Here is a 20,210-nt window from a genome sequence, read left to right as displayed (position 1 = left end):
TTTAGCGTATACTTCAGTGCGTACTACTGAGTAATCCACACCCTATCAAGACATAGAACATTTCCAGCAACCCAGGATGTCCTTGTGTCTTTTTCCCATGGATCCCCACCTACTCTCCCAGAAGCAGCCCCTGATTGCTGTCACTACATAGGAATAATTTGCCTCTTCTAGAACTTCATATAAATAGGGTCACTCATATGTACTCTTTTGATTCTAGCTTCTTTCATTCAAAATATTTTTGAGATCATACATATTTTGAATGTGTCAGCAATTTGTTCCTGAGTAGTAATCCATTGCGCGAATGTATCACAGATTTGTTTATTATGTCCTCTGTTAATAGGGATTTGAGTTGTTTCTAGTTTTGGCTGTTGTGAATGGGGCTTCCGTGGACATTCAGACAGGCGTTTTTGTGGTTACGTGTTTTCATTTCTCTTGGATAAATACCTAGGAGTGGAATTACTATGTCATAGGGTAGGTACATGTTTAACTTTACAAGGAACTACAAAATGGTTTTTCAAGGTATTTATGACCTTCTATATTTCCATAAGCAATGAATGGGATACCTGCTTACTCCATATTCTCACCTGCATTTAGTTTTTTCAGAAATTTTAATGTTAGCTATTCTACTGGATTTAAAATTGCATCTGGTTGGAATTTTATTTTGCACTTCCCTGATAACTAACAATGTTGAACACTTTTTGTTGGCATATTGACCATTCAGATATCATTTTTGTAAGGTACCTGGTCAGATCTTTTGCGTATATTTTCAGGGTCCTTTACATATTCTGGCTACAAGTCACTTGTCAGATGTGTATTATAAATACTTTTTCCGCAACAGTGGCTTTCCTAATTGTTTTAATAATTGTGCATTTGATGATCAGAAGTTTTGAAATTTCATAAAGTCCAAATTATCAGTATTTAAAATTATAAGTGCTTTTTGTGTCCTAAGATATCATAGTCTACCTGAAGGCCAGAAAGATGTTCATCATTTTTTTAAAAAATTACAGATTTAGCTTTTATATTTAAGTCTATCATGCATCTTGAATTAATGTATGTACATTGTGAATTAGGGGTTGAGAATGTTGTTTTCATATGATTAGGTATTTGTTCCAGAACAGTTTGTTGAAAATACTTTCCCCATTGAATGATCTAGGCACCTTAACTGAAAATCAGTTGACTGTATATGTGAAGCTTTATTTCTAGACTCTGTCTGTTCCATTATCTGTTTGTCTATTTTAAGACCAATACCATACTGTCTTGATTAATTAGGTTTACAAAAAGACTTAAAATCAAGAAATGTGAATCCTTGGACTTTGTTCTTATTTTTCAAAATTGTGTTCAGTATTTTAGATCCCTTTCACATCTATGTAAAAATTGACTTGGCAATTCCTAGAAAAAACTTGTTGAGATAACATGGTACCAAAATTCTGTATACTTCAGTTACCTCATTTGTGAAGTAGAAATACTCATAAAACCTTCTTCATTGAGTTTTTAGAAGAATGAACACATGAAAGAAGAGTTAACACATGAAAAACAGAATAATTTCTGGAACAAAGTAAGCATTCTTTCTATGTTAGATGATGACACAGTCACTTGTAAAACATGCCGGCACACCCCCTCTCATCTGGGGGCCTTTGCCCTTGCTATCCCCTCTGTCTGGGACATTTTCCCCTAGATGCCCACACAGCTCACTTCCCTTCATTCAGTCCCTGTGTGAGTGTCACCAGAGTAGCAAGCCTCGTGTGTAAAAACATAGCCCTTCCCCTTACCCTGCTTAATTATTATTCCACAGCGAGTATGACTCTCTGACATGTTAGATTTTGATTCTTTCCAGTCTCCTGCAAGTTAAGTGGAGGCTACATAAGGACAGGGTCTGTCTTCAAAATTTAAAGAATTAAAATGTTTTTAGGGCAGTTTTCTCTATATTTACATAATGAAGTACTGTGCAGCTTCTTCAATTTATGTTTTCCTAGAATATTTAATGACATTGAGAAATATTTATATAGTGCTATCACACCTGTGTGAAAGCTGCCACAGATGATATGAAAGACTAAAAGGGATTATGTGACCAGCGCAGGATCCACAAGGGTAGAGGATGGTCTGCAGCCTCTGCCAAGGTCTGTCTGAGTTCAGAGCCCTCTGCCCAGAGTCACATGTAACGTTTTTGCCTTTCTCTTTCAGTATGAATACTTCAATGCCGTGCTGATAAATGAAAGGGACAAAGATGGGAATTTTTTGGAACTGGGAAAGGAATTCATCTTAGCCCCAAATGACCATTTCAATAATTTGCCTGTGAACATCAGTCTGAGTGATGTTCAGGTGCCAACGAACATGTACAACAAAGGTAAGATTCACTGCTGCTGTTCCTTTCACAGGGTGAGGAGGAAGGGGTGTGGGGGGAGGACTGGCTGGTTTGGGATCTTGTGTTTTTTTGTAAAAATCCAATTATAAGCTGAGTGTGTCAGCATGAGCTGGGTAGGTGATGTGTGCCTGTTCTGCCTGGAGACTCTGGCCTGCTGTTTCCCTGTGCTGTTTGCATGAAGCTCTCTGACATGTAGTCCGGGGGTTGGCAAATATTTTTTCTGTGAAGGGCCAATAGTAAACAGCTCAGATTTTGTGGGCCATACCACCTCCGTTGCAACTATTCAGCTCTGCTGTTCTGGCACAAACAAACACAGCCATAGACGGTGGATATGGCTGTGTTCCAGTAAAACTTCTTATCTTTGAAAACAGGTGGCCGGATTTGACCTACAGGAGGTCGTTTACTGACCCCTGGAGTAGTCTCTCTCTTCTTCCGCTATCCTTTGTAATGATATTTAAGTGCTTGAGAACTCCTGGGGATGCAGTAGAATCAGTTGTGGTTTAACTGAGTATAGAGGAGGATGGACCTTAACGGGGCTCCCTGTTTTCAGGCTTGTATCCTCAAATCTAGTCTTCACGTAGAGTCTAGAGTTCTTTTCCCAAAATTCCCATCTGTCCATTTGAGTTCGGATAATGATGGCCAAGGACTGGGCTCTAGCAGCAGTCGAACTCTAGTTTGACTGTGGGTTCCACCTCTTCCTGGCTGTGACTTTGGGCGCACCACTGCCTTCCTTTAGACCTTGGTTTCCTTCTCTCTAGGATATGGATGATCATTGCATCTGCCTCATGAGGTGGTTGTATGGATTAAACAGATGATGTGTGTAAAGAGTTTAAGTTAATGATGTTACCCTAGTCATCATCATCGTTGAGCAGGATTTTCCTCTGTTTTGCCAGACTTGGGGGACTTCTAAACAAAGAGCCATCCTCTCAGAAAAACAATTCAGAAAGCAAAGGCATCTTCAAAGTAAAAATCTGTCTTATTGTCTACCTTTGAGGTTTCAAAAATATCAGGGGCCAATTTTCATCCTTACCTACCCAGTTTCAGTTCATATATGAGTGCAGTGGTCAAGAGAAAGACTCTGGGTTTGAATCCTACTCTTCCCCTTGCTGGCTCTGTGATCTAAAGCAAGTAACTTTGCCTCCCTGAGCCTCAGTTTCCCTCTTTATAAAATAGGGATTATGATACAGCCACCCTCAGAGGGTTATTGTGAAGATACAACCATAAGTGTGCAACCTTAGCACAACGGTTTCTTGTGGAAAGTGCTCAGCCATCTTAGCTGTCATCGTTATTATTGACATATAACATGAATATGAATTGCATTTCTAAACTGTTCTAGATCATAGTTTAAAGAGGTTGGTTAATGATTAAAGAACTTCCAACTCATTTGTCTCTGAAACATTTTTCTTGCACCTGTTCTTGACTGGATATCTAATGTCTTCCTTTCCTTACCTGTTTCCCATCCTTAATATTCAAGAGAGGCAGTACCCTGTTCATTAATTGTTTTGATAGTTATCAGGGTACCTGTGGTGAACCAGACGTAGCCCTTCTCCTGAGGGGTTCACAGTTTACTTGAGGAACAGACAGGTAATGAGATTATTAGTGACCGATCACCATTATGGAAACTCAGAGGCAGTAGGAGTGTCAAGGAGGGGACCTGACCACTGCTCATGTGGACAGCCACACATTTGTCTCTCTCCCTCTTGGAGAAAGTAATGTTGGTCTGAACAGCCCTTAGTGGGCTCTGGACTGGGTTGGATCCTATGACCTAATCTTCACATTAGACTTTTCCTTAGGGGGCAAATCCCTAAGAACTCGAGCCTTAGAGGGCTGAGCTCAGCTTTGTCCAGTGGAGTTTAGTCTTCCCGAGCAGTCTTGTTAGCTGATGAAGGAAATCCCCTTTTATATAGTGTAGCTGGAAGAAAGCCATCCTCTCGGTATTAAATACATTCTCAACTGAAGATAAAAAATTAACAAGATTTTACAGAGCAATTTCAGATATAAAACTCTTCAGAACAATCCTTTAAATATGGCAGCTGCTTCAAGGTTGCCTGAGCCATTAGCACCATTATAGAGCTTTAATTGCACCTTAAGCTTTAAAGACATAATCGTACTTTTCAATGGCTGCCACACATAAGGGACCAGCACCACCATCAATCACATAGGCTACAGATTTGTGACTGTGAGCTTTGCTAGGCAGAATCCTAAAAGACAGTCAAATCACTTGAGATATAGAGGTAGGTGATAATAGTGTAAAGTCATTCTTAGCAGCCCTTCCAGGGTCTGCCTACTGCCCCTACCCAGACTCAGTGGTCCCCTAGCCAGGATGTGGGGTCATGGACCAAGGTCAGTCAGGCCCTGTATCTTGTCTCTGCTAGGCGGTGAGTAGCTACCCAAGGGATAGGGGAAAGAACTTCAAGAAAATTCCTGTCTTCATTCTACCTAATTCAAACCAGCCCCAAACGGTCTTTTTTCTTTTCAAGCTGCAGAAATGTACTTTATGTTCAGAGGGCCCTCCAGCTCAGATCTGGTTATCGATGACATGTACTCAAAACACATGCTCAGAGCTTGGTCACTGGCTGTGATGTTCCTGAGTTAGAAATCTTCTGTCCAACAAAGGAAATCAGTACAGCGTCATGCTCTCCTGACAGCTTGGATCCCCAGAGGTACCTGGCAAATGGTCTGAGACTTGCTTTAGTAGTTGCTGTGAGCTGTGCTCTTGGGCATAACTTCTAGTCATAGATGAAACTTAGTGGTAGAATCACCTGTTTTCTGCAATCTGCTTTACACTTCTTTGCTGAGCCTTGAAAACAGGCTGTTCACCCAGGTCAGCACTTCCCTCTGTGCTTGAGGTACCTTCCTCGTAGGCACTAAGAGAGACTTAGGTTCAGAGTTGGTGACTTGTGGGCAAGCTGTCCTACTGCCTATAGGAATTCAAAGAGCCACATTCCTAGCGTCTTTAGAAATGTGTCTCAGGGTCCTCATGGTGCCTGATGCAGCAGCTTCTTCATGAAACCTCTTCAACAGATATTTGAAGAGGGGTTGCTCTGGCATCCCCAGCCCAAGGGTCTTACCACCTGAGGGACTTCTTTGAGGACTAGCTGCTTATGCCTTTGGAGCTGCGACAAACTCCATTTCCTTTATGAGTAAAGCGTGGGGCAGGATGCTTTCGTGAGAACTGTTGATGGTCTGACAGCAGATTCAGATAAAGCTGAACTCTTTTTTAAGTACTGTCTAGGCTGAAATGGTATAAAATTTGCACAGATATACATATATACACATATCTCTACATATATGCCTACACATGTATTATATATGTATGTGTACATATATTGTGTATATATCTGTGTATGTGTGTTTGCATATGTGTGTGTATGAAAGAAAAATGCTCTGTTCTCAACCTACCCCTTTATTTCCATTTGTCACCTCTGTAAACCCAGGTGAACCCCCATTCTGTTTACTTAGTATAACTTTCTCTTTCCTCCATTATATCTCATTTCTCTCCATTCTTAGTATTCCTGCATCTCCCTTTTGTGCACATCCAAATGCCCCTTCTTAAAAACCAGCTCAGCAAGAACCTCTTTAATCCCTCCGGTCTTTTGTTATGTAACTGATTTTGGGTTATTCCTTTGTTCTAGCATTGCCTTGTCTCAGAAGTGCATTGCATACATTTTTTTTTCCTCCTCCACTTGAAGTTCTCTGGGGTACTGTTGATCCAGCCTGGTGCCACCTGTGGCCCGAGTACCATGCTCTTTAAATAATGAGTTTTCCATAGATGTGGCATGAAGTGGGGACTGCTACATCTGTGCTTCCTGGGCTATGAAAAGTCAACCAGGGCTGTAGAGTTCCTGTGTGCCTGTAAGCAGCAGAAACATACTCTGATTTAAATGAGAAAAAAGCATTAAAAAAAAAAAAAACCCACTGCGTTGCTCACAGACTCTTCAAGAAAGTTAGAGAGTCTGATTTGGAAACTAGTGGAGAGGGAGGTTGGCCCAGGGACAGCACCACACCCAGAGCCAGCCTGGTGAGGACCCTGCCACCCTGGCTTGCCCACCAGCACGTCTGTGACTACATAAAATATCTGAGCCTCATTTTCCTCATGTATAGATTAAAGATGGTAATCACTGTAACCTGCCTCAGGGGGTTGTGGTGAAGATTAAACACTTAGGATGCCTGGCACACTGTGGCTACTCGGCACACACGCTTGGGCAAGTTTCTCTTCCCTTTCAATTCTCAGCATCTTTAGCTGTAAAGTGGAGACAGTAGTTTCACCTACCTCATGAGATTACCATGAGCACTGCAAGAATAATGCTCATGTAGGTCGGGGTGCAGTGGCAGTCCACTAGTGATGGCTCTTGTCATGTGCTGGAGAGAAAATAAGACCCATGTCATGAGGTTGCAGTCAGATAGCACAGGTAAGGCATGTGGCCTCTCAGAGAACCTTGGACTTGACAAATGCCAAGACATTCTGCTGTTTTATGAGCATATTCATTTGTTCAAGTCTCACAGATAGAGGAAGAGAGGAAGACCCTGCACTTAGAGGGAATAACAACAGGAGGAAGTTTCTCCTGCTGGTAGAATGAGGATTTGAATCCAGCATTTTCGTTAATCGTGTCCCTCTCTAGACCACACACCACCTCAGGGCCTGGGCTGTTGGTCTGCGAGCCATTTTTCTCAAGGGCATTTATAAAGGAAAAGACAATAATTTACCTCCCAAACATTTTTGTTTTAACATGCTTAAAACCCAAGAACTGGAAACAGACTGGGGTTTGGACTATAATCCTTGTATCTTCTCTTGTGGCTGCTGAAGAACACAAATGGGTGGTTCTACGGTTCTGTGTTTTTGGATTTTAGTTACTAACCTGAGGGTTTCCCCCTTTTATTTGTCCTATTTTGCAACCTACCTTTCTTCTACCCAAACTATGCAGTAACCACGGTGCTGCAGAGACAGAGGACAGACGGTTGACAAAAGTGGAATAAAAAGGTGACGGCTTATAAATGCGCTCACAGATAACATTAAAAACAAATGATTCTAAAATTTTGCTGGGGATGAGGGAAGGGGAGGGGGAGGAAATGAAGCCTGTAGCATGTGGATATTTTAGATCCAATCAGAAAAAAGTCAGATAGTAGCTTTCTTTTCAGCAGTTTTAGACTGACTAGAGTAAAATAAATGCAAATTTTAAAAGTTGATTGATTTAATTTGTTGCAACATTTTACAACTTTGCTTTCATTTTATTCCCTCTGCAGCCCCATGAGGGAGGTTAGGCAGTGTCCTCATCTCTCTTTTTTTAGACAAAAAAAGCCCTAAAGGTTAGGGAAGACGAACGACTGACCCCAGGTCACACAGGTAGGAAGGTGTGTGCCAAGGTGGACCTCAGGTTTTTGAAGACAAGTCTAGCTTATTCTGCAGCCTCTCTGGGCATGAGCTCTGAGAGAGTAGGAACCTTGTCCCTCAGGAACCCCTGGCGTCTGGGACTCATTTTCTTTCAGATCACTTTAGCATATAGGAATTTTTGCACAGGCCGAGCACCCAAGGCCTTTGGTTTCACCACTTTAGGTCCATTACCAGCCTTCCTTCTGAAGCTCTAATTTTCCAGGTCACCACCAGGGAGTGGAGACAAGACCCCACTGTAGTGAGACCCCAGACCGATTTCCAGAGTCTTATCTCTCTCACTGACTTCTGACCCTCTTTCTTCTTCACTCCATGGCACCCAGCCTGATTACTTCCCTGAGCTGAGATTCCTACATGAGCTGGGGAGAGCTTCTACTCATGTAGCTTCCACATGTCAGCCTTAAAACATTCCGGAAGCGAGAGCTACAAAGGCTCTGATTATCCGTTTGGGACAGAAAGGGGGAAACAGCAGGGAGGAAAAACAAAATGTCTCAGTAAAATATTATCTCACATTTGTTCATTTATTCATTCATTCATTCATTCCTTCATTCATCGAATGTTGACTGTGTCAAGCTCTAGAGATATGTCCACGACTAAGACAGACTTGGGCCTTGCTCTCTAAACAGTGTGGGGAGACAGATGCTGAACAAGTTATGATCAGTGTGACAAGAGCTGTAAAATAGCAGAGTATAGTGCTAAGGAGCATGTAACGGGCCTGATCCATTCTTGGGGCTTCAAGAAAGGCCTTCCTGAGAGGAAGAGGATAGGAAGCAGTTAGTCAGAGGGGTGGTTGGTAGTGAAATGTGTCCAACAAAAGGACTAAAACATGAGCAGGTGTCAAGGTGGGAGAGTGTGGGGCTGGGCTGTCGAGGGCTGAGGAGCAGCCTGTGGTGGTCTGGCCCCCAGCAGAAGCAGCAGGATCAGTCATCCCTCTGTAGGAGTCAGACAGGTAGCTATGGGACCTGGGACAGCTGGCCAGGTGGTAAGAGGCAATGAGAGTTGTCAGAAGATCATGGAAACTGGAAACAGTTACAGTGTGATTGATAGCTTTGCTGGGAATAGGTCTATGTTAGAACACTGGTCCCTCCCACACTGAAGAAAAGGGAAGAAGAGAGGAAAGGAATCCAGGACCCAGTATGGAGAAAACCCAGGTGAAGGAATGGTATACGGTCCATTGGATGGCTCTGCGGACACCTCTCAGCCTGGGCCCCAGAGAGCAAGCTCGCTTGAGAACATCAGCTCTGTAATGGCAAGAACCTTAGTTGTTTTCTCTTCTGATGATTTCTCAGCCCTGGCATGGTACCTAGCACATAGTACGTGCTCAGTAAATAACTTACTGCAAGGCGAGTGAGTGAAAGAAGAGTGCAATTAAAAAAAAAAAACCTTTCTACTTTGTTTTGACACAAATGAAGGAAAGGCACTGGAAATAACTCTCAATGGTGATTCCCCCTTCTTCTACTTGTTTTGGAGGGCGTGGGGAGAGGTGGCTTGCCTGGCAGGTAGAAGAGGTGTAAATTGCAGGGCATAGCCTTGGGCTGCCCCTCGATCTTCAAGACTTTCTCAGCAGAGCAAGACTGGGTTGTGCATGGGCACCTAGCTTCTGAAACTGAAAACCAGTCCAGGAAAAGGGAGACCTAAAACTGTTGTTCTAGAGCCTGAGGAATCAATCTATCTGTTAGAATCCAATAGTTTCTTCTAAAAAGCCTGGAAAGGGCAGAGGTCTGGTAAGGTGGACTTGGGCCCCTACATGGAGGAGAGTGTGAATGCTGCTGTTGGGATGGGCAGGATAGCTGGGTTTGGATTTGTCAGATGTCTCAACCTATTTTTCAGATGTTGGATTTGATAAAATGCAAAATGCGTTTTGCCAAGCACTTTTCCCCTTAATTACATGTGTATATTTTAAGGGAAATTTAATCCATATGTTTCTGATTTGTTTACACGGAAATCATTAAAATGTTTTCTAAGAGCCATTTGATGTGCAAGAAGGCTCATGAACCTTTAAAAATGCTGTGTTTAAAATTTCATTTTTGTTTTCTCTTCCCCTTGCTTGTTGGGGGTGGGATGAGAGAGAGAGGAGAGACAGAGAGAGAGAGAGAGAGAGAGAGAGAGAGAGAGAGAGAGAGACAGAGAGAGAGACAGAGAGAGACAGAGACACATAGAGAGAGAGAGAGAGATGGACAGAGAGAGAGAGAGAGAGAGAGAGAGAGAGAGAGAGAGAGACAGACAGACAGGCAGAGGCAGAGAGAGAGAGAGAGAGAGAGAGAGCGCGAGAGAGAGGCAGACAGACAGACAGAGACAGAGACAGGCAGAGAGAGAGGGAGGGAGGAAGGGGGGGGAAGGGAAAGTGAGCCTGATTCTACAATGTTAAAAACAAAATAGGATGCTAAATCATTTGTTTTCTTCTTAGAACTCTGAACTGAAGCATTTGGAGTAGGCTTGAATCTTGCTTTTGTGTTTTTTCCCTTATACTATCCAAATGTTATGATGCTATGGTATTAATGGGAATCAGGAGTCAAGATCAGAGGATCAGGCCTGAACATTTTGCTTTGGATTTAGAGAAGGCCACTCAGGGATGTCCCACCACATGGCCGTTTGGCACCCGCAGTCCTCACCAGGGTCGGGTGAACTCTCCCAGCCCTTTTCTGTCAAGAGTTGGTGACAGAGCTAATGTGTTTGGTAAGACACACAGGATAATACCACTGAATTGACTCCACAGTCATCATCACAAAGTACTCATAGTTTCTCTCTTGTAGTTTGGAAATTATATCTTTGTGTCACAGAAAAACACAAAATTCACAGTCCGAGCAGTTGAGTTCACTTTCTTTTGGCAATTCCTTCACACTCGTATGTGTGCATGTGTGTGCACACATGACACCGACATAAGTCTATATAAATGTATGTGTGTGTATACATAGGTTTGTGTCTATATTTCCTTACAAGTGGTGTTAATGGAAGGAGGTTGTCATGTGGTCCCTTAACTCTATGCTTGGGCTTATGTTTAGACCAGAAGGTGCACTTGTAGAATGGATGAATGAATGGATAGATGAATGGATGGCTTACTTATCAAGAGCCACTATCTCATTAACCACTACCCCTTGGGTTATAGGCAGCAGTAGGGACTGCCATTTTCTACAACCTACTATGAAAATTTCAAGCCAAACCTTCCATAGCCTCTGTTCTAGAGTTGGGTCTTGACTCAGATGGGGTAAAACTTGAAATGGGATAAAACTCAAATTCATGACTTTAGGTACAAGTAAATGGTTTCCTAAAAAGCAAGTGGGAGAGGAGTTTATACCTCCCGCCTAAGGTTCTCTGGAACACTGGTGTTGCACTGACCCCCTTTGCCCTGGCACTGACCCATGTGGTCCCCATCATCTCTATCCTTGTCTATTTCCAGGCTCTTTCTAGAGCAATGAGAGAGTCTTTGGAGTGCAGCAGGCCCAAATGTGTATCACAATTCTGTGAGTGCAAGCTTGGTGGACTAGGGAAAAGAATTTTACTCTCCGAGCCTCAATTACCCCACCTGTAAAGTATAAATATCGTTTTGAGCCTTAGAGGAGCTAAAGGTGTAGCACCCAGCATAGGGCCTGGCACACAGAGGCACTTGATTGATATGCATAATCTTCTCATGACAAACCAGTTTCCTGCTCCCCCAGATGGGTTCCTGATGTGGTCCTGCTCAAAACTCATTCTTCCCATCAGCATTGATCATAGGGTGAGATGTAAGCCTTCTCTCAAACTGACACCTGCTCACTGCCCTTTTTCGCTGGCCGACCATCTCCTTCTCTCCCCATTATCCTAGATTCTAGGACTCCGACTCCCCAAATGGCCTTCTCTTCCATCTGCTCTCTACTCCAGCTTGCTCTCCCCACTGCCCTGGCCTGTTTCATCCTTTCCTGAGAGCCCAGCTTCACAGGGGCCTTGTCTTCCCCTGAGATTTCAGCCTTCCTCTTCAGAACAGTCACCCTCATTTATATTGCAGAGTGCAGTGTGGTTTCTTTTTCATTGGGCTCATTCTTCTTGGAGTAAGGGGCTATGATATTTTCATCCTTTTGGAAACCTAGCAGAATGGCTGGAATAGAAAAGCTCTTCCACAGATGTTTGTTGAATTGAATTCTGTACTGCTATATTACTACCTGAAACCTGCATTACTACATTATTACCAGAATCCTATACTACTGTATTACCACTTAACTCCTTTATTACTGTGTTACTACCTGAGTCCTACATTACTACATCACTACCTGCATCCTCCATTACTGCCTTACTACCTTAATCCTGCATTAGAATTTACTGCCTGGATCTTCCATACTACGTTACTACCCGAGTTCTCTATTATTACATTATTACATAAATCCTACGTTACTACCTTTCTGCCTGATTCCTGCATTACTACAAGTCATCACAAATGGATCACTGTTTTGTTCTGCTTGTTGATCTATCAGTTCTACTTTGGATTTGATTTTTTTACTTGTTTGCTTTTGAAGACAGTAGTCTTAATGTATTCCTAATGAGATAATACTACTCTCAGGATCTTTTAATTTGTTCGTATTATTTTAATCTCTTAAGTTTTTTCTAGAGTAATAAAAATCAAGATGGAGGCTTACAATAGGGTAAGAGCTGAGTCTAGGCTAGGGGAATTCTAAAAGGAGGGGCCAGCGCAAAAAAGGACAATGTAAGAACAAGAATGATTGCTAGCAGTGTATTTTTTCTTTAACCTTGTATCTCTACATTTGTGAAATGTCACCTTAATGGGAGAGAGCCAGAATTTGTAGGTAATTTACATTTTTAAAATTACTTAGAGGGAATTCAAAGTCATTCCTATAATAACGTCACACTTAGCACTTGCTTTCTGATCTGTGCTTTGATTGGGGGAGAGGAGGATGGAGCCATCTTTAACATTCTGGAGATTACAGCAGTGAGTGTTGCAGCCTGGGCTGACAGTCAAGTGTGTTCCAGTGATAAGATAAGTGAGTTCCAGTAAATAGGATAAAACCACTATCCAGGAACTGGACTAGCTCAACCAGCCATGATATGCCACATGTCCCCAAGAATGAGAAAGGGTCAGCTTTGCTGAGGAAATGCAGACTGGGCCTCTGGGATTTTAGAACAGGTGGGGGTAGGGTGGGGCATGCAGATAGTCCTGCAGGTGGCCCCAGGCCTCTTCAGCAGCCCTCCTGGGGACACACTGGGTCAGCAATGAGGCTTGTTCAAGGGTACCTGGTCTGTTTAAGTGTGAGCTTGACTGTTTGTTGCCACCAGAGTTAAGGCTGATTGCTTATCTGTAAAGTAAGCATCATGATAACACCTATCTCTGGGGATTTTTGAGGATTAAATGAAACAATATATGTTAAGCCTGTAGCAGTGTGACTGGCATGTGCTAAATGCTTACTAAGAATTACTTTTGTTAGAGTCCTTGTAACAAAGACAATGCTGAAAAGCCCACAGTGGCGTGGCTTATGCCTGCGACTCTCTATCACTCTGAACCAGGTAACATTCTTTTTACTCTTGCACCTTGGAAACCCTTTTACCACTGAAAATTCAGTGAAGAGAGAGCAGTGTGGAGCCAGAGTTGCTTGTGGGTGTCTGAAGCCGGTGGACACCTACAGCGGCCTGATCCTAATATTTGCCCATGCCTTCCCTTCGCTCATCATGCTTAGACATTGGGGCCTCTTTGTGTCCAAGTCGCACTGCTTGTGCCACAGGGCCCTGAGAACCTTGGTGTTGTCATAAATTACATGCTATAGGGCTTTAATTAATGCTCTTTGCTTTCCTTTTGTCTGAGACCCAGGACCCTCAGGCGACCTTCAGCTGTTTGGTGGTACTAGTTTTGGCAGAAGCATGAAGAAAATCTTCCTTTTCACTTCTGTCACTCTTTGCCCTCTTCCCAGCTCAAAGCTTAGGGAATCTTGTGTAGAGAACACACACAACCCAGTATTTTTGGAGACATATTCCTGTGCATTAGTCCACTGACTCTCCCTTTATCAATTTTTTTCCTTTGGATAACATCTACATAGTATTTATTATATCCAGGCACAATCATGATCTAATACAATGTAGCCTACCTACAAGTCAGTGAAGTAGGAGCAATTATTATTCCCATTTTACAGATGAGAAAAGTGAGGCTTAGAGACTTGCTCAGGTTGACTCAGCTAGTAGAATGAGTGAGTCAGCATACGACCCGACATTTTAAATTGAGAACCACCTCGTTATCCTATGTCCTATATGCAACCATATCTACCAGCCTGCGGCTGTGCCTGAATGTTCAGTTAGCTGTGTCATGCCTGTTTACATGCATACTTTGCATTTGTGGTAAATGGAAGGCCCTGTTTTTGTCAAATTGTGCTATTTTCTTCTCAGCATGTGAAAATCCATCGTAAGTGAAAACTAGTCTTATTTTACATAAACACTCCCAGTCTCTTCCCTTGATCAAAATAAATGTTGCAGCAGAATGTCTTTTTAAAAACGTAAAGCAAATTTTACATCAGAATGTCAGTGGGTACCAACTGCTCGCACATTGGAGATATTTCTGTCAGAAATGAGAAAGTTTCACATTTAATCCTGCAAACCTGCCAGACCAAAATGTGCACAAGGCAAGTGAGTAAGGGAGTAATGATTCACAATGTAAAACGCCTCTTACCCTCTTCAGAAAGTTCTCTACAGTGCGTTTAGAAGTGAATTCCTCCACTTCAGCTACTGAGTGCCACGTACAGAGCTTGGTTCTGAGGACACCACCATCATATATTGATTTAATATTCACAGAGCACCTCTATGTGCCATCATTAGCCATTAGCATGAGAAGGTGTGGTGATGGATGGGCAGACACTGTCCATGCTCTCATGGAGCTTACAGGACGGTGGGTAGGCAGATGGAAAGTAATCACACCAGCGAACATTGATGCAACCAGAGGGAGTGCAGTGGAGAAGACGGCAGTGGTTCAGTAAGTGTGTGTCCCAGAACAACCCAGCCTTGGCTGGGAGAGATCTAGGGGTGGGGGATGGCTATGGTCAGAGGACGTGTTCCTGAGGAAGATGAGCTCAGCTACCATCTGAAGGATGGGCAGAAAATTATTTAGCCAAGGACTGGGGCAGGGTAGGAGGTGGAGAGTATTATAGCAAGAGAGGTCACATTGCACATGGTATTAGTAAGTCATCCTTGAGAAAGTGTTTTGGGATGAAATAAGTGAGAGCAATGCCATGTAAAATCTGCCACCCTTGGTCCACTGTGTACATGAGATATTCAGGGAATATGATTTCTATCATAGAGAAAGCTGTTTAATTGTATGAGTTAGTTTTCCCCAAACGTATTTGATTACAGTGTCCTTTTATCATGGAACAGCCACTAGCATCTCAGGAGGCATGGATAGTCTCTGGTGCTGGAGGACTCTGGTGAGCTGGAGCCACATGTGCTCCACTGTAAAGTCTCGAATGCACACCAAGACGCGGAGGAAAATCTACAGCACAATGCATATCTGCATGTGTTTGAAGGATACTCATAAGTAGTTTTATATGCAGACATTTCTGGAAGGATATACAAGAAATTAAAGTACTTACTTTCCACTTTCTACCCTCTGAACAATTTAAGCGAACATCTGCTATTTTAGGAATTAAAAACAAAAGAACAATAACACTTGATTTATAAAAGCTACTCATCTATAAGTAATTTTCAGGTACCCAGCTCTCTGTTAAAAAGAAACATACCTGTGTGTCAGTTGTTAATGGTTGTCCAGTTGATTGTTCTTTTGGATTGTGGTAGGCATGGCTGACAATGGTTTTGTTTGAAGCAGGAAGAAGACCACTGAGTATGCACAGACACTGGCTTCTCTGGAGATTGTTTTTAGTGTCATATTGTGTCCTTATGATGACAGTAGTTATTTTCATACAAACGATGTTGTCCTGGGAAAGAAGAAATGGTTTCCCTCTAAAATGATTCCATAATACTTCCATCACCTCCTGATGGATGTCACAGACATGGGTATGTCCCGCTTCAAATATGAAGAACATTCTTCACTTGGAATAAAATATATCAGTGCTTCTAAAGGCCAGACTGAAAACCAGGTTTAGAGGTGAGGTTTTCTGGTCTCAAGCCAAAGGCAGATGGCCATGCAGACTTGTTTTGTATTCCCATTGACATTGTCTCAGACTCCTTGAAACAGTCGTTCTTGGGCCTCAATGGACCCTCTAAAGGTGAAGGAGGTGCCCACAGATAAAGTGGGCAAGGTTGTGCCCCAGCCTGTCTCTGCTGTTCAGCACCCTCTGTCTCAGGCCCCCTCCTCAAACCTGACCTGCCTTGATGACATGAGTCACAGGGGCTTGGGGCCACGGTTTGCATCTTCACTGCCTGAAGAGTGCCTGACAGCACAGGTGAGCCATGGGGATAGGATACCCACGCTCAAGTATGTTCTCAGCTCAGTGCCAGCGGTTCCTCAAAATTCCTGCTTGTGAATTCTGTGGTGTGCAAAAGTTCATGCTTCAGGTATTTTTGGCAGGCTTCTAGTAAAAATGACTTTGGTTATGCTACTTATCTTTCAAGTGATCATTCTCTGCTCAATATAGGCAGCTCCATTTTATAATCTTCAAAGGGCCACCATTTTGTATTCTTTCTCCATTCTGAAGTAGGGGAATAAGTTATTTTTGTACGTATCTGCTCTCATTTTTTTTTCCCTCTCACTTCTTGGCAGTGGAACAACTCTTGGGTGGTGGATGGTCTCTTCCTCAACAACTGCTGCTCTCTGTTTCACACCCACACATGTGGATATTCGAACATCTCCATATTCAGGTAGATGCAGCACACTGTGACTTTATCTTTTGGCAGGTAGATTAATCCACATCGTAGAGAAACTGAAGGCATATAACTCTTCAGCTTTTTGGTGGAACTCAGACTGGAGTTTAAAGTCTTCTGGCTCCAAATTTGTAGTTTTTCACTAGAGCTTTGAAGCAGAGCTTCTGTAGTTGAATCCACATAGCCACATCTTCACTCAGGTTTACTGTGCAGAGAAGTTGGACCATTCTTATTTGTTAGAGACTTTTCTGGGGTCAAAGGCAGAGTGGAGAGGGAAATAGCAGGACCAAGTGCCTTGGGAACCCAGGTGAAGAAGTGGTGAGGGGCTGCTTTTAGGGGTACAGGCCTAGGATCAGTTTGCCCGTAATGGGCTAACATTAGGGAGATGGTGGCGGGTTGGGGGAGATTTCCTTGGCAGGCATGGAGCCCTGAGAAAAGGGCAGACCTTGTCATGTCCTCCTAAGGTGCACACAGAATTGGGTGGTTCCAGTTTGCTTTTTCACACACCAGACCTCAAAGGATGTCTAGAGGTTAATTGCTCAGTAAGGTTTTACAGTGTTCTTGGGATGCGCTCTTGGATTTCAAGAGCAGGCTGTCACACTCTTTGTTATCTCTTTAGTTTTCTCCAGTCCATTGGCAGCATCCCCACCCATCCTTCTCTCATTAACAGCAGATTTTCTCCTTTTCAGAATATCTGCATGTCTCAAACGGATCAATTTATAAGTTTTATTCTTTTATTTGCCAGGTCACTCTTCTTCTTCCAAAGAGGACTTGATGCAGGTGTACTGAAAGCGGGCCGAATGGTCTTTTCTTCTTTTGTCCTTCCTGCTCTATTCTGTTTTGTGAACAGTCTAGGAAATGGCTGAGTGATATTTATATACCCTCAAAGGCACTGGTTTTTTAAAGTATGGTTTGGGGCTACTGTGTTGAATGAAAAGAAGAGTACTAAAGAATAAAACTGTCAGTTTTATGTATAAAACGCACAGAAAAATTTCATCCTGTTTACTCTTTTTGAGAGAAAAACCCAGCAGGGAGATCCACATCAGATCTACGAAGTCACGCCTGTCTCCCAGGGGGTAACATTAGGTACCTGGGACAGCAGCCGTGCATGTGCGCTCACCATGGCAGGTGTTGCATGAAGTGCTGCATCGCCACTGTCCCTCTGGGCACCTACAGTACCCACATGAGCAGGAGCTAATCAAGTTTGGTGGTCTGGTGGGTCAGTGGATGGGCTCTGAAGCCCAACAGCTGAGTTAGAATCCAGGAGCCACTATTCAACTGTGGTGTGATTTTAGACAAAATATTTAACCACTCTGTGTCTCAGTGGAGAATAATTGTACCCACCTCAACGTAAAGTTTTTGTGAGAAGTAGGTGACACACACACACACACACACACACACACACACACAGAGACAGAGAGACAGAGAGCAGACAGAGACAGAGACAGCCAGACAGAGACTGGCTTCTCAGTAGGCTCACAGAGCATTAGTCACTATTATTGTTGTTGCTCACCCATTTACAGATGAAAATGCTGAAGCTCAGGAGGTTAAGTTACTTGCCCAAGTCTGAATTCAGATTCAGTTCCGCCTAACTCCACAGTCACGTGTCTTATCTGCCATGCTTTAAGGAGCAAAGAGAGCCTCCCAAGAGAGGAGGCTGAATGAAGCCAGCACCCAGGCTACTCCTCACTGACAATGAGGAAAGGATTTCTTGGGTCAGCCTGGTCTCAACCCAATCAGAGTGTTGCCAGCCAGGAAACATCGCTAGGTGGGTGGCTTGAGTATTGAAACAATGGGTGTGGTGATGAATATCCACTGCTCCAAGGGTTCCTTCCCAGTGCCCTTTGTCTACCTCAGTTTCTCCCCATAACTAAAGGGCTGGCATCACAGGTGAGCCTTGCTGCAGAGCTAAGGCTTATGCCCAGTATAGCTGGTCAGCACTTGCCATACAAGTGGCAGACACTGAGTGTTGCTGCCCAGATGTAGCAAAACAGCATTCCCTTGGTCACAACTTAACATGGCTCATTGGCAGTGACCTCAGCAGTGGGGAAATATGTGTCTTCTGTTCTCCCCCAGGGGCTCTAATGCTTCTATGAAAGAGAATCCCAAGAGCTTCACAGGGCGGGGAAGGGGGGTGGGTTCCAGGTTCCTTTCTTCTTCTCTCTTGATGTACCATGTGTCTTCCTGGCTTGGTCCTGCGTTCCTGCTGCTCTGCCCCCTTGCTGGGTCCACACGCCCTGGGAGCTGGCCTTGGAGGCTTCAGGGTATAGGCCAGGACCCCACTCCGGTGAGGAATGAGCCTAGGGTTGCCTTGGGCATCTTAACAGAGAGGACCAGGACAGCCTCTTGCACCCCAGTCTTATAGCCCTCAGTATCCCTGGAGTTTCCTTTTCTGAGAGTGGATCTTCCTGGTGTCCGTCTAAGGAAGCATAGTGGGATCCCATAGTTACCCTGAACGGAACCTTTTCAGGGAGTGACATGGTCTGCAGAGACTTCTTTGTTTTAAACTGGGGTGCATGGAGTGGGAGTGGAATCTTTCACTGGCAAGTGCAGAGCCAGCAGTAAGGCTGTTGCAGGTCTGGGTGGTTATGAGTATAGGTTTGGGGTCCAGTCTTCGCTCCTACACTTGCTGGTTGGACAACTTCCCGAACCTCTGTAAGAGTTCGTCAGCTTCTGTAAGGCCTGGAATCCCCATAGTATGATGAGGAGAAACTACCCGAGAAAATGGAGAGGAATGATAGAGAGAAGGTGAAGAGGTGAGTGGAGAGAAAGAGGACAGGAAAGAGAAGGAGGGAGAGAGAGGGAGGGGGAGAAGGAAGGAGGAAGGAGGAAGGGAAAGGGAAAAGGAGGGAAGGAGTGGGGAAGAGAGCAATGGAGAAATGGAGGATGGGAGGGGGGAAGAGAAGGATGGAGAGAGATAGGTGGGGAGAGTGGGAGGAAAGATGGGAGGGGGAGTGGGAGGTGGAGAGAGTGAAAGGGAGAGAGAGAGAAGGGAAGAGAAAGGGGGGAAGGAAGGGGAGGGAAGAGCGGGGAGAGGGTTCACACTGGGCTCTTCTGAGACTCAGCTACCAGGCTAGTTATTTTTATGGCTGGTATTATTGATAAACTGACTCCAGAAATGTTCTCTGCTTATCCTGACACATTTCATTCTGGAATTTTAGATTTCTTTCCCCTTGTCGCTCATTCTAAGGAGTTCGCTGAGGAAGCTATAACTAGAAGTTGTTTCAACTGTCAAGATAGGAAATATCTTTTGTCACTCTTTCACCTTATTTTTCTCTCCCAGGTCTCGCTAGTGTTGATAAAAATGAAGCAGGACTAGGGGGTTGGCAGTTAATTTTTACTTATACGGGAAAAGCCATTTTCATCCTTCAAATATAGTCACATAAAATATTTGAAAGTGACATTTATTAACTAATGTTAGGAATTAACAAGTACATTGTCACCTTGAGCTAAAAAAAAGACTTGGGGTATAAGGGTGGAAAGCTAATGAACCTTCCTGGGTTGTGGGGACCCAACATGCTGCCTGCACAGGGAAGGCATGGTGATGAATGGGCTCCATGTGTGAATGGGGTGGGACCTCCACGTATGTGCTAACTTCTACCAGGTGACAGGTGGTGAGAAGCAAAATGCCAACACATATCTGCGGCATGTCCGTTAGGAAGGTTAGCCCTTCCACAC

General features: G+C 43.7%; 1 protein-coding gene across 4 annotated transcripts in view; it reads left to right on the top strand.

Moving 5' to 3' along the window:
• CACNA2D3 (calcium voltage-gated channel auxiliary subunit alpha2delta 3) overlaps nt 1–20,210 on the top strand; it is a 790,850-nt gene that overhangs the window by 295,647 nt on the left and 474,993 nt on the right. For all 4 annotated transcript variants that reach the window (XM_036219353.1, XM_036219351.1, XM_016156350.2 and 1 more), the window contains one exon: nt 2,182–2,344. In XM_036219353.1, coding sequence (XP_036075246.1) covers nt 2,182–2,344 — 163 coding nt within the window. The remainder of the gene's footprint in view (nt 1–2,181; nt 2,345–20,210) is intronic.

The sequence above is a fragment of the Rousettus aegyptiacus genome, unplaced genomic scaffold (genome assembly GCF_014176215.1).
Source record: "Rousettus aegyptiacus isolate mRouAeg1 unplaced genomic scaffold, mRouAeg1.p scaffold_m13_p_4, whole genome shotgun sequence".
In the NCBI taxonomy this organism is placed as follows: Eukaryota; Metazoa; Chordata; class Mammalia; order Chiroptera; family Pteropodidae; genus Rousettus; species Rousettus aegyptiacus.
This window is presented reverse-complemented; position numbering and strand designations above follow the sequence as displayed.